Here is a 13,912-nt window from a genome sequence, read left to right on the forward strand (position 1 = left end):
TATATGCCTTTCTGTTCTGCATCTCACTTCCTCTCTCTGCCCAGCTACATCACTTCCTGTCTGTCTATACAGACCTCCAGACCTCTATGGTTAGTGCTGGGATTAAAGGCGTGTGCCACCATGACTGACTCTGTTCCCAGTGTGGCCTTGAACTCACAGAGATCTGGATGAATCTCTGCCTCCCGAATGCTAGGATTAAAGGTGTGTGCTACCATTGCCTGACTTCTATGTTTAATATAGTGACTGACTTTTCCCTCTGATCTTCAGATAAGCTTTATTAGGGTACACAATATATTAAAGAACACAATATATCACCACACCTACCATTAGACTATGGGTAAATAATTTACAACATATTATAAGTGGACTACTGCTCAATATCAAAAATAGTCAAATCATGAATTTCCAAGGAGGCAAAGAAGGAATGATATTGGAAAGGCTTCCATCACATGTACAAAGACTTAAAAACTCTGAAGTCTGGAAAATATTTAGCTGTTAGGCTTATATGGTGGCCTTATAAGAGACATTGTTCATCAAAACTGTTATAATGCTTAAAATATTTCATAAATTAAAATATCTACATGCTCTGTGGCCCAGCCAAGTTGATAAATAAAATTAAGCAACTCACTTTTGTCTGCACAGTTCTGATAGCTGGAAATAGATAATAGTAATGGCAAGAATAAAATCAGAAGTTTGGAAGTAGAGACTTGAGTTGAGTTGTGGTTGTGCCTCTTAATTGAGAAGTGACCCAATGGTTCTACTCCTCTCTATTTAAAATGGAGAAAATAACAGACCTTTTTGAGGGATAAATATGATAACTTATATAGAGTTTTTAGCATAGTCCCAAGCCCATAGTCTGAACCAGTGTTGGAGGAAAGAGTCATTGCTGGCATCCAGCCTAGTTTATGTTACATTATGCCTTCAGTATAGTGTGTTTAGAGACAGATGTTTGATGCTGTGCATGATGACTTATATCTGTAGTCTTGCATTTGGGAGGCCTAGAATTAAAGCCAATCTGGGATACAAAGTGAGTTCCTGTGGGAGCCCACAAAGATTCTAACTTGTGGTTTCACTCAAGGTCAGAGAGTCAGAGTTTATGTTGCTCCCCAAGGCTGCATGATAGGGTCCAAAGGCATGGTTACCAGGTGTCTTATACAAGATGCTTTTGCCATGGGGCATGGTTATCAGATGTTTTGAAGGGTCTACACTTGGTTGTACCTTGTGCTTTGATCTTGAAAGGAGGAGGTCTTTTGCCTCTCCCCTTGCTAGTTCCCTATAGTGAACCCTAACTTGCCCCTCTAGCCCGTTTTATGCATTTTTGTAGTAATTGTGTATTACTACAGTAATGCTGTGTAACAAGTCACCTTCAGCTTAAAATAATAAGCACCATTGTTCTACACAAGGCATGCATTTGTCTGTACTCATTCATTCTACAGTATACACAGATTTCAGTATATCACATTGCTCTCGGTGAATACATACAATTCTATCTGTCATTTTAAAATTGATTCATTAACTTAATTTTTGAGAAATGCAGAAAATATTCCTAGCATTACCTCACTAGTAAAAAAGGAAAGTGCAAATTAAACAATAAGTTAATCTAATAAATTAAACAATAAGTTAAATAATAAATTAATCGGTTTTGCAAAAATGGGCAAGCAAGTGTTTGCTGTGATAAAATACCCTGGCAAGAGCAACTTAAGGAAGAAGGGATTATTCTGGCTCACAGTTCCAGAAAGATGTAGTCCATCATGGCAGCAGGTAGACAGGGCAGGGTGGCAGGCACAGGAGGCTGGCTGGCCATGTTGCATCTACACTGATAAAGCAGAGAGTGAACCAGAAGTGTGATCAGCTACGATGCCCCATAACCTACTTCCTCCGAGAGTTCCACAGCCTTCCCAAACAGTGCCACCAGCTGGGGACCCAGTGTTTAATCTGTGTGCCTACTGGGAACATTTCACACTCAAACCCCAACATTCCACACTGGTCCTCAGGGGCTTATGACTTCTACCACTTTCTTTTGATGAAAGCAAGACACAAGACCAGATCAGATTCAAAGTTGGGGAAAATGCACTTCACGTTCTCATGGGAGGAGCAGGAGCATCACATTGCCACGGTCGTGACCGGGAATGTGGTAGATAATTCAGACTGGCAAAGCAACATGCTCATGACCTTGGCCACTGGCCGCCATTGATCTTTGCCAGGAGGCCAGCCAAGTGATAGGTATTTTTCCCTTGCCTTCTGAAGTTCTTGAGACAGTAAATTGGTCAACTGAAAATGAACCCGAAAAGATTTTCCTGAAATGTAGGGGAGCAAGAACATCTGTGTCATGAGCACACTGTGTCATAAAAATAGACAAGTTTGTGGTTTTCTACAGTGTCCGAATTTACTGAGCAACAAATTCACAGGCTGCATCTGTCTCTTTGGCAGCAATCTGCTGCCTTTGCCCAGTCTTTCTGATTTCCTTTAGTAACTGGCCATTTGCAGACACAGACTCTTTTTTTTGGGGGGGGGGGGTGTTACAAAACAGGGTTTCTTTGTGTACCTCTGGCTGTCCTGGACCTCATTCTGTAGACCAGGCTAGCCTGGAATTCATTGAGATCCTCCTGCCTCTGTCTCCTGAACACTAGGATTAAAGGTGTGCACCATCACCACCCAGCCTACAGATTCTTTTCCTCTTTTTTTTCAATTTTATTTATTTTCATTTCATGTGCATTGGTGTTTTGCTTGCATGTGTGTCTGTGTGAGGGTGTCTGGTCCCCTGGAACTGGAGTTATAGAGAGTTGTGCACTGTCATGTGGGTGCTGGGAATTGAAGCTGGGTCCTCTGGAAGAAAAGCCAGTGCTCTTAACTGCTGAGCCATCTCTCCAGCCCCAGATTCTTTTATTCCCATCTTAATCACTAATATTAATTTTCAGATCACATAGTATACATCACACTATAGACAGACAGACAGATGGATAGATAGATAGATAGATAGATAGATAGATAGATAGATAGATAGATACATAGATAGATAGATACATAGATAGATACATAGATACATAGATACATAGATACGTAGATACATAGATAGATATAGATAGACAGACAGATAGACAGACTGACAGATGATGGATCCAGAATCAAAGGGCAAAAACAGACTTAAAGGAGCTCAAAGAGATGTAACTGGAGACAGAGGGAGGAAGCTGATAGATGCAGAGTCTCTGTGGGAGTTAGGTACCAAAGCTGTTGGAGGAATTGCAGGTGCAATACATTGTTGAGCCCTGGGGTTAAGTCAAGCTATAAAGGTGAGGTGTAGGACCAAGGAGACCATGCAGGAAATGTACAGGACAGAGTCCACACATAGATATGATATATTCTGATGACTATCTCCCCACAACTTTCCTCCCTCTGATCCCTATCAACAACTCCCCTTCAACTCTACTAGTCCCTTTACCAAATTTTTGGCTTTTAGTTTTCTTTTGTGACCCTGGTTTAACCGGGGCCATCTCTATGACCATTGGATTGGAATTACCCATTGGCATTTAGCGGGGCCACCAGTGGGTGTATAACTGAAGGCAGTGACTCCTCCCCTTCCTGAATCTATCCATAGCAAATAGTTCTGCAGATAGGGTTAGAGCCCCTTAGCCCCTCTTCAATCTGTGCCTGGCTATTGATAAGCCTAGTGCAGGCATCCCCATCTATGAGTTCATGATTTCAAGGGCTGTGTCTTGTCCTGAAGATGGTATTTCATAGCCCTTCTCCCCATCTTTCAGCTCTTGCCTTATCTCCACCCCCTTCTCTGCAATCTTCTCTGAACTTTAGAGGGGATAGAGTAAATATCTTGTTTTTCTCATCACCTTGTACAGCCATAAGTTTTCACATTAAACACCATTCGCTGAAAAGAGGTTTCTCTGATTAAGGGTGATTTAAAAGGCAGTCTGATACTATGGCAGTTTAGCTAAACAACAGTATTCAGTTTTCTACTCCTATCCTCAGGGCCTATGGTCTCTCCCAGCATGGAGTTTTGTCCAGGTTTCTAGTATCGGGTATAGATTCCTTCCTGCAGAGAGTGCCTTAAATCCAATCCAAGAGCAATTGGTTACCCCAGAACAGTAATGTCACCATTGATCAAGTGAGCACATCTTGCATGGTTGGTTGGTCTCATAGATCAGAGGATTCACAGGCAGGAAAGACCATTGATGCCTTTTCTCCTCCAGCATCCTGCATAGTATCTTTCAGGACTGTGAAAGCTAGCCAGCATGGAGGAAGAAGCTTCTAGCTCAGTTCCACCTTGACTTCTCTATATTGAACAGCCAAGGTGTATGGTATCTTCAGCAATAAGGTCTTATCATCTGGTTATAGCAGGGAACTAAGAGGACTGTCAAGAGCCTATACTGTTGGGGGAGTGGCCTTTGGATTCTCTGTGACCATCAGCTCCTAAGGAGCTCTCTGACTCCTGGCACAGGAGTTTGTGTTTAACAACCTATGGCTTCTGGGAACAGCTATGCAAGGTGTCTCCCTTTAAATTCTTTTTTAATATAAGTCACATTTTTAACTTAGTTACAAGATAGTAGATATCCATATAATATTTTCATATCCCCTTCATTTTGGTTAATTTCCATCCTCTTGTCTCTCCTATCCTCCAACCCTTAAACCTTCCTACTCCAAGTATCCCCCCCTCTCTACTTTCATATTACCTATTTTCTACTAACCCCTCTCTTCAGGCAGCGCCTCTCAGTAACCTCTTTCTAAAGTCCTGGTTTCTAAAGGTACTCCAAGTTAAGCATACGAAATTACAAGTTAGAAGCTACGGTCCACATATGAAGAACATGCAGTGTTTGTCTTTCTGTGTCTGAGTTAACTCACTCTATATAATTGTTTCCAGCTCCATCCATTTATCTGAAATTTTCATAATTTTATTTTTCCTCACAGCTTAATAGAATCCCATAGTGTATAGAACATGTAGAATGGTACATAGACTCTCATAGTAGCACATTTTCATTCTCCATCTATCAGTTGATGGACATATAGACTGATTTCATTTCTTGGCTATTATGAACTAAGCAGCAGATAACATGAACAAGCCAGTGTCTCTGCAACACTGTGTACAGTCCTTTGGGTATATGGAGTTGACTCGTGTGGTTACAGGATAGTTCTACTTAGAGCTTTTTGAGGACTCTCCACACTGTTTTTCTGCAGTGGCCACATCAGTTGGTATTACCACTACCAGTCAACAAGGGTTATCCTTTCCTGACAGTCTCTCCAGCATTTGTTATTATTTGGTTTCCTGATGATTGCCATTCTGACTGGGATGAGATGGAATCTCAAAGTTGTTTTAAACTGCATCTCCCTGATAGCTAATAATATTGAACACTTCTTTTTTATTGAGAATTTTGTATGTGTATATAATATTCAAAATCCCTCCACTCCAATTCCTTCCCCGAAGTACCCTGTCTCTATTCAGTCCCAATGCCATGAGTTATTATTATTATTATTTGGTTATTATTTGAGTCCACCTGGTGCTGCCAGTATGTGCATGGGGCCATCTCCTAGAGCACAGGTAGCCTCTCAGAGACTGCTTCCTTAAAGAAAGGGACTTTCTCTCAGCTGTCATCAACTGCCAATAGCTCCTCAGCCAGGGGTGGAATTTCATGGCCGCCCCCTCCACTCTGTGCTGAGATTGTTTTCTGGTTTGAGCTAGCTGTCACAATCTTTGTGAGTTCATATATGTATCTTCCTGTTGCATCTAGGAAGCACTGCTTTCTTTTTCGTTTTTATTTTTTAAGATTTATTTATTTATTATGTATACAGTGTTCTGTCTGCATATGTGCCTGCAGGCCAGAAGAGGGCACCAGATCTCATTATGGATGGTTGTGAGCCACCGTGTTGTTGCTAGGATTGAACTCAGGATCCCTGGAAGAGCAGTCAGTGCTCTTAACCACTGAGCCATCTCTCCAGCCCCAAAGCATTGCTTTCTTAAAGTTGCCCACTATCTCTGGCTCCTACTATCTTTCTAAATGGATCTTAGTACCTTCTCATGTAGATCATTGAACTTTGAGGAGAGAGGTATGATATCTATATCTCATTTGGGGATGATCACATCTGCACATTGGCCAATTGTGGGTTCTGTGCAGATTGCTATCTACTGCAAGAAGCTTCTCTAATGAAGGTTGAGTGATGCACTGATCTATGAGTAGCAATAGATCATTAGGAATTGTTTAATTGCTATGTCCATTGTGTCTTAGTGACTTTTCTATTACTGTGATGAGACATCATGACTAAGGCAACTTATAGAAGAAAGAGTTTATTGGGAGTTTACAGTTCAGAGGGTGAGTCCATGACCACCATGGTGGGAGCATGGCAACAAGTAAGCAGGCATGGTGCTGGAGCAGTGGATAAAAGCTTACATTTAATTCACAAGCAAGAGGCAGAGAGAGAGGGAGGGAGAAAGACACACACACACACACACACACACACACACACATACACACACACACAGAGAGAGAGAGAGAGAGAGAGAGAGAGAGAGAAATGGTTGGGCTTTTAAAACCTCTAAGCCCATCCCTAATGACACACCTCCTCCACCAAGTCCACACCTCCTAATCCTTCCCAAACAGTCACCAACTGGAGACCAAGTATTCATAAGCCTATGGAAGCCATTCTCATTCAAAATACCACAAATCATAGTAGGTTTTCTCCTACTACTATTTTCTCATGACCTATCTAGCCACGGGTTTTCAGCCTCATTTACAGGGTCAAGTATGGGTTCCATCTTATGAAGCAATACTTAAATCCAATCAAAAAGTAGTTGGTTACTCCCATAATATTCATGCCACTATTACACCAGTGGGCATATCTTGCCAGGAAAGTCATTATTATAGTTTTCAGGGTTCGTAGCTGGATGAGTCTGATGATTTCTTTTCTCCTCTGGTGGCATGTATAGCACCTTCTAGTACTATGAAAGCTAGCCAGTGTGGACAAAGCTTTCAGCTGAATACCAGCTAGATTTGTCCATGCTCTATGACTCAAGTATATACACTATAGTGTTTGTAAAGATCAGAGTGGAAAAATGGAACAGGAAAGATTAAAAGGGGTAAGGAACCAGAAGTCAGGGCAGGGAACATAGGGAGGGATAACTAACACTAAAGGCCTTTTGAAAAACTCATATAGAAACATACTGCTGTAGAAGCTTCCTAATATGTACATGTATAAAAAGTTTAAATGGGATTTACTTATGACGGGGGTACAATGCCTCAACTAGATACCATATGCTACCAAATAAAACCCCAGTACCAGGGATGGGCTACCTCTTTTTGAGTTGTTGGCCAATGGGGTCACATAGACCCCCTCAAAAAATTATAGGTTATTGCCAATCCTATTGGTTACCTCCAGAATTTGACAAGTAAGACCTTGCTTCTTCGGACTTTTAAGGTTTTCCATATAGACTCCTACCTTCTTGGTTAGGTTAAATTAGAGTGTGGTTTGTTGTGGCTGCTGCTGTTGTTGTTGCTGTTGCTGTTGTTGTTGTTGTTGCTATTGTTGCTGTTGTTGTTGTTGTTGTTGCTATTGTCGTTGCTACTGTTGTTGCTGTTGTTGTTGCTATTGTTGTTGCTGTTGTTGTTGTTGCTATTGTTGTTGTTGTTGTTGCTGTTGCTGCTGCTTCTGTTGCTGCTGTTGCTGTTGCTGCTGTTGCTGTTGTTGTTGCTGTTGTTGTTGTTGCTGTTGCTGCTGTTGCTGTTGTTGTTGTTGCTGTTGCTGTTGCTGTTGTTGTTGCTGTTGCTGTTGTTGCTGTTGCTGCTGCTGTTGTTGCTGTTGCTGTTGTTGTTGTCTTGGCTATTAGGATTGTTCCCTATTTTCTCTCTGTACGTGTTTGTCATTGGTGTCTAAAAAAAGCTATTGGATTTTGCATTCCAATTTTGTATTCTGCTACTTTGCTGGATTTTTATTTATTGGTTCAGAGTTTTCTGGTAGCATCTTTAGGGTCTTTCATGTCTAGAGTCATGGTTAACCTGAAAACAGGGGCCCTTTAACTTCTTCTTTTCCAAAATACTGCCAGAACGTGCTTTCTTGTTTCTGTGCCAAAGTGGAAAGCTAGTTCAATGAAGGTGAGTGACCATCACTCCATCATTGGTAGGCAGCATCTCACCCTGTATGCTAAAACACCCTTGGAAGTAATTACCACCCATGGATCCTAGTCCTTCACTTAATGAAAGAATGGGTAGATCAGTAGAGTTGAGAGACTGGGGACACAAAGGCACAAAGCCAGTGGAATGTCAACCGAGGAAGTAAAAGATCCCTCCTACCAGAGCCATCAATCTTGGCTACTTTGCCTGCATCAGATCAGTTACCAACAACCAGGAGCAGACAGAACTGAAGAAATCCCCTACAAATGCTTTTGACCATTTGTCTGACTTGCCTCTGTTTTCCCCACAGCCATGGAACTAGGTGTGCGGGAGAAGTTTCTGCTGCAGCCAGCAACAATATCTGTGGAGTCGGCGTAGCATACAACTCCAAGGTGGCAGGTGAGCCAGCCCTGCCATAGACAGGCACCATGCTAGGCAGCCTGCACCCGGAGCTGTCACATTCTGATCTTCAATCTTACAAGGCCCAGCAAAATTATCCCACTGGGCAGGAACTCTGAGACTCACAAGTGGAGCAACCATGGGGAAGACATTTAATTTTAACCTGCACTCAATATACTTTCAATATTCTTAACCACACGATGCTGAAAAATAGGCAGATCATAAGCCCATAGCTCAAATGTGAATGGATTTTCATAACTGTAAACCCCACGTAACCAACAAAATCCAACCAGACCCCAAAGCCCTCCTCCTCATGACCCTGTCCCCAGGTATTACCCATACTTACCCAAGAGTAACCACAATCTTGTTTTCTGACAGCAAAAAAAATGATCATTTCTGGTATTTAACTTTATATTAATGCAAAGTCGTTACTTGTTTGTTGTTGTTGTTTGTTTGTTTCTTTTTTTTAAGATTTTAATGCTTGGCCTAGCTTAGGCATATTTCTAGCTAGCTCTTTTAACTTAAATTAACCTGTTTCTCTTGATCTACCTTTTGCCTCAGGGCTTATTACCTTTCCTACTTCTGTACATCTTACTTTCACTGCTTCTATATGTCTGGCTCGCTGGCTGGCATCTGACTGGCTGGCAGCTGCCTGGCTTCTTGCCCCAGGCATGTTCCTTGCTCTCTCCTCCTTCTCTCATTTCTCTCTTCCTTTTTGAGCCTAGATTTCTCCTCCTATTTACTCTGTCTGCCAGCCCCGCCTATCCTTTCTCTGCCTAGCTATTGGTCGTTCAGCTTTTTATTAGACCAATTAGGTGCCTTAGGCAGGCAAAGTGAAACACATGCAACATACCTTTACATAATTAAATACACATCCTTACATCATTGAACAAATGCAGCATAAACAAATATAACACACCTTTACACAGTTAAAGTAATGTTCTGCAGCATAAACAGATGTAACACATCGCAAAGTTGCCACTTCATTGTGTCAGTGTCAGTAGCATTTTAATGAGAATCAAATATATTCTCTAGAACATAAGGAGGTGTGTGAGGGTTGCTTTCAAAGGTGCTGGGTGGCCTTGAAACTATTTTGTATAATCCATCACTTCTTTAAGGAAACATGATCCACCTGGCATCTTTTATGAAGCCTCACTGCATCCAATATTTTATACTTTTCTCTTTACAAGGGTTTTAGGTATGGGAGCAGAAAGTCAATGGAGACTTAGAGAGAAAGACAGACAAACTCAGAAGTTTTCAACAAGATGCCTGAGAATGGAATGTTTTCTGGTTGGTCTAAGTTTTGGGTCAAACTGGTTCTTAATTCATTCAAGCTTAGTCACCTAATCTTGTTTTTCTTTCTTTTTAACAATTTTCTTGATAATTTCTTTCCTAGCTATTTATTGAACTGTAAGCCTACTTTGCACTGACACATTTCTAGAGGCCTAAATAAAGCAAATGGACACTCTACAAACCCACCCTTAGCTATTTTCAGAGTGCTTGCAGAAACACCTGCCTGAGATGGGTGCAGAATTTCACAAAAGAATATGTCTGGAGGGCTGGAGGCTGGCTCCATTGATAAAGTGCTTACCTTTTAAGTACAAGGACCTGAGCTTGATTTTCAGAACCTACAAAAAAATTAACAAGCATTATGAACCACAGCAACAACCAGCATGCCATGATAATCCTAAGAGAAACAATTTGAGAGGAGAAAATATTGTACTCATTCAGGCTGACAATTCTGAAAGCTGCTGTGTGTGTGTGTGTGTGTGTGTGTGTGTGTGTGTGTGTGTGTGTGTGTGTTTCACTGAAAATGAACCAAACTCTTGCAGAGAATTTTCCTTAAGGAACTTTCTGTGCTATGGAGGGCTAAAGCACCACCTGGTGATCAGCTGAGATAATTGCCAATCTGTGGCATTCTGGAGATGTTCAGTGCCAGGTTAGGGAGGCACTGGTTGAAACACTTGGTGGGTTGATTCAGGCTGTCTTGAAAAGAAGAAAGAAAAATGCTTGTCACGGTTTAGTGGCACAGACCTATAATCCCAGAACACGAGAGGCTGAATCAGAAGCATCTTGAGAAAGAACCCAACTTACATTACTTAATGAAATTGTGAAATAGAAAATTAATCTTCTAACGAGGAGAAAAGTGACCATTGAGCACCTCTTCATTTGCTTCCTGCCTGTCCAGCTCTTCAGTTCATAGACTTTGCTCATGTTTCCTGTTGGTGGTCAAGAACTCTTGGTAGGTCATAAATAATTGACTGTGCGTTAGTTTAAGTCAGTGCAAACTTTGACACAAAGCCACCAGTCCATCTAGAATCTACTCTTGTAGATGTAGTGCTAAGTCAATTAGCTGTTCTGTTTTTTTCTCCAAACAGAAGCCAGTGTTCCCAACACCATTTGTGCAATAACTAACCCCCACTTACAGTCATATGCGTATGGTGTGTTGTATATTAATTTCCCATACACATATGAATCAATCTCTGGGTAAATGCAACTAGGTAAAACCTCATAAAATATGAATTAGAAAGTATGGCTAGGATTGGATGCTACCCTTGAGGACATATCTTCCCCACTTAGGCCACTCAGGCTCAACCAGTCTCTTCTGGAATCAGTCTCACAGACACATCCAAAATGATGCTTCAACAATTCCCAAGGTATTCCTTCATCAGGCAAGTTGACACCTAAAGTCATCTGTGTCATGCACGGCCATTTGATCGCTGTTTCTCCCTTGGTGACCACAGTCTTCACAAAGGCAGCGTCTGTCTATTTGATCTCACATTAGCACTGAAGAATCCAGACCAGACTCTAGCTCACAGTCTATGTGCAAATCCTATCTTCTGAATACGAGGAAAGAATGAAAAAGAAAGGGAGGGAAGGAAAAGGAAGGGAGTCAATGGATAAGCCCACTAAGATACCAATGATCACTTAATGAAAGAATGGGTAGATCAGTAGAGTTGAGAGACTGGGGACACAAAGGCACAAAGCCAGTGGAATGTCAACCGAGGAAGTAAAAGATCCCGCCTACCAAAGCCATCAATCTTTGCTACTTTGCCTGCATCAGATCAGTTACCAACAACCAGGAGCATTCTCCAGACACTCCCAGCTCATTGCTTCTCAAATGCACTATAGGGATGTCTGGGGACCAGACATCAGTGGGAACTGCCCAGGGTGCAACAGAGACACCAGTCTAGTGAGCTCTTTGCACAATGCCCTGGCACTCTCCAGGCAGAACGGAGTGCAAGACCACCCACCAACATCCCCTGGTGTTCAGGTGTTGAAAATACAGTGTGTGACTTTTTCTAGGTCCTCATTTTCAAAATCTCAAAATATTGGGACCCAAAAAGACTCTAAAAGTGTAAGTATCCATGGATACTTGCATAATGGCAATTATAAAACTAATAATACAAATCAACATATTGCCTCTTTGTCAGGCACAGTGTAAAACTCTTGACTCATTTAATGCCCTCTGCAGTTCTATCACATTATTATATCTCTATATGACTCACATAGCGGGCAAAATTTAAATACAAGTACCACATCTTGGTAAACTGTGAGATCAGTTTGTGCCTGGTGTCCCTGCTTAGGAAACTCCAGCTCTACTGATGTAGCTGAAGCAGGATGGAATTGCAAGCCTCTGTGACTGAAAACCAACTCCCTCCTCTTCGTTTGTTCCACTCAGGGACACATATGACCCTTAGAAATCCCCTTCAAGGGAGACCTTCAAAGCTGGGCACTCTCTGGTTCCTGACATCTGTTTTTAAGGACACAGTTGTTGCTACTTCTTCTTTACATAGCCAGGGAAGGAGAGGGAGAATTCCAACCAGGCTAGCTCCTTAACAGTAATTGTCTAACATGGAGACTGGTGTCCCAGGCTTACTATTATAGTCTGGAAGTTTTAATAATTTCAAAAGATATCTGATGATTTAATTACTGATATTCCCTTAACCATTTCTTTAATTGTATGAATTTGGAAAAGAAAGACCAATTTTATTTATTTTCAAAATGTCTTTCTTAGGAGTGATTATGTAAGAAGAAAACCCAATTATTTGGGTTTTCTTATTTTTAATTTTCTTATTTTTAATTTTCTCTCTTAAACCATATGGGTTGGGCTTGAGAGACGGTTCAGAAGATGAAAATGTTTGTCACGCAATCCTATTAACCTAAGTTCAGTCCCCAGAACCCAGAGGGGAAGAGGGAAACTGAGTCCTGAAAGTTGCCCTCTGACCTCCACATCCATGTCATGGCATGTGTATACACACATACATACATCTGACACATGCAGACATGCAGACATCATACACACATACACACGTGTACACACACATGTACACACTGAAAAGGGAAGACTGGAAAAAAAAACCCTGAAATTTAAAATCTATCAGTCCTAAGCAAGTAAATGCGCAAAAATAAATTTAAAAAAAAAAAAAAAAAAAAAAACTTCCCAATAACATTCCCTGCTGGTTTGTCAGCCTAACCTTGCTGAACAGTCAAGGTCACGCCCAGCCTTGGGGAAATGCTGCCTCCTGCCTTCAGTCCACTTGTGTGGTCCGTGGTGGTTGTGCAGGAGGGGACCACAGTGACTAGCAACGAGCCACCTCCCTCATAGCCAGCTCCAAACAGGGGTGGAGGAGAAGACAACGCGACATAATCATTTTCACTCTGAGCGGAGTAAAGCAAGTCAGCAGACAGCATGCGGGCTCTCCGGTTAGTTCCACGCCATCTTGGGCTTCCCAGAGCGACCCAAAGCAGAGCAGGCCCAAGTGGATTCAGTCATAACTGCTTTCCTTTTCGAATCAGAGCAGATGGGTTTGCACAGGAGAACAGGAGATGAGATCGCCTTTATCTGATATTTCCACCATAAAAAAAATAAATAAATAAACGAGACGGACATGCCATCAAAACATCTCATGGCAGGCCACAACAATTTTAGTGTTAATTAAAAACAAAAGGTAATTTTTGTTATTAAGAAGATTTTTCATATTAATCAAAGATTCCCCTCCTCCCGCCCCTGCAGCCTCCCCCTCCCAACCCACCCCCTATTCCCTCTTACAAGAAGGTGAGACCTCGCATGGGGAGGTACAAGAAAAGATAATTTTAACAAAGATTTTTCAAAGACTATGAAAACCGTATTGCTGATCACATAACACGGAATCTCTCCGTCAGCAAATGAATCACTTTCTTATGATCATCATTGTTATTGGCCGGTAACTTATATAACACTTCAGTCAGTTTATATATTTCATATCTGGGTTGTTTTTTTTTTTTTTTTTCCCTTGAGCAAACTAGCTAAAATCACCATAAGCATCATGAGTGGTGAGTGTTCAGACCCTAAAACCTGGGTGAGCATGAACTTACTCCTTAGCCTCCGGGGCTGATATTCCTGAGCACAGAAGGTGCCAATC

The 13,912-nt window shown here is 41.6% G+C and overlaps 1 protein-coding gene across 2 annotated transcripts in view; it reads left to right on the forward strand.

Moving 5' to 3' along the window:
• The window catches only part of Pcsk2 (proprotein convertase subtilisin/kexin type 2), a 245,033-nt gene that overhangs the window by 198,825 nt on the left and 32,296 nt on the right, over positions 1 to 13,912 (forward strand). For both annotated transcript variants that reach the window (XM_059259622.1, XM_059259623.1), the window contains one exon: positions 8,419 to 8,507. In XM_059259622.1, coding sequence (XP_059115605.1) covers positions 8,419 to 8,507 — 89 coding nt within the window. The remainder of the gene's footprint in view (positions 1 to 8,418; positions 8,508 to 13,912) is intronic.

The sequence above is a fragment of the Peromyscus eremicus genome, chromosome 4, assembly GCF_949786415.1.
Source record: "Peromyscus eremicus chromosome 4, PerEre_H2_v1, whole genome shotgun sequence".
Classification (NCBI taxonomy): Eukaryota; Metazoa; Chordata; class Mammalia; order Rodentia; family Cricetidae; genus Peromyscus; species Peromyscus eremicus.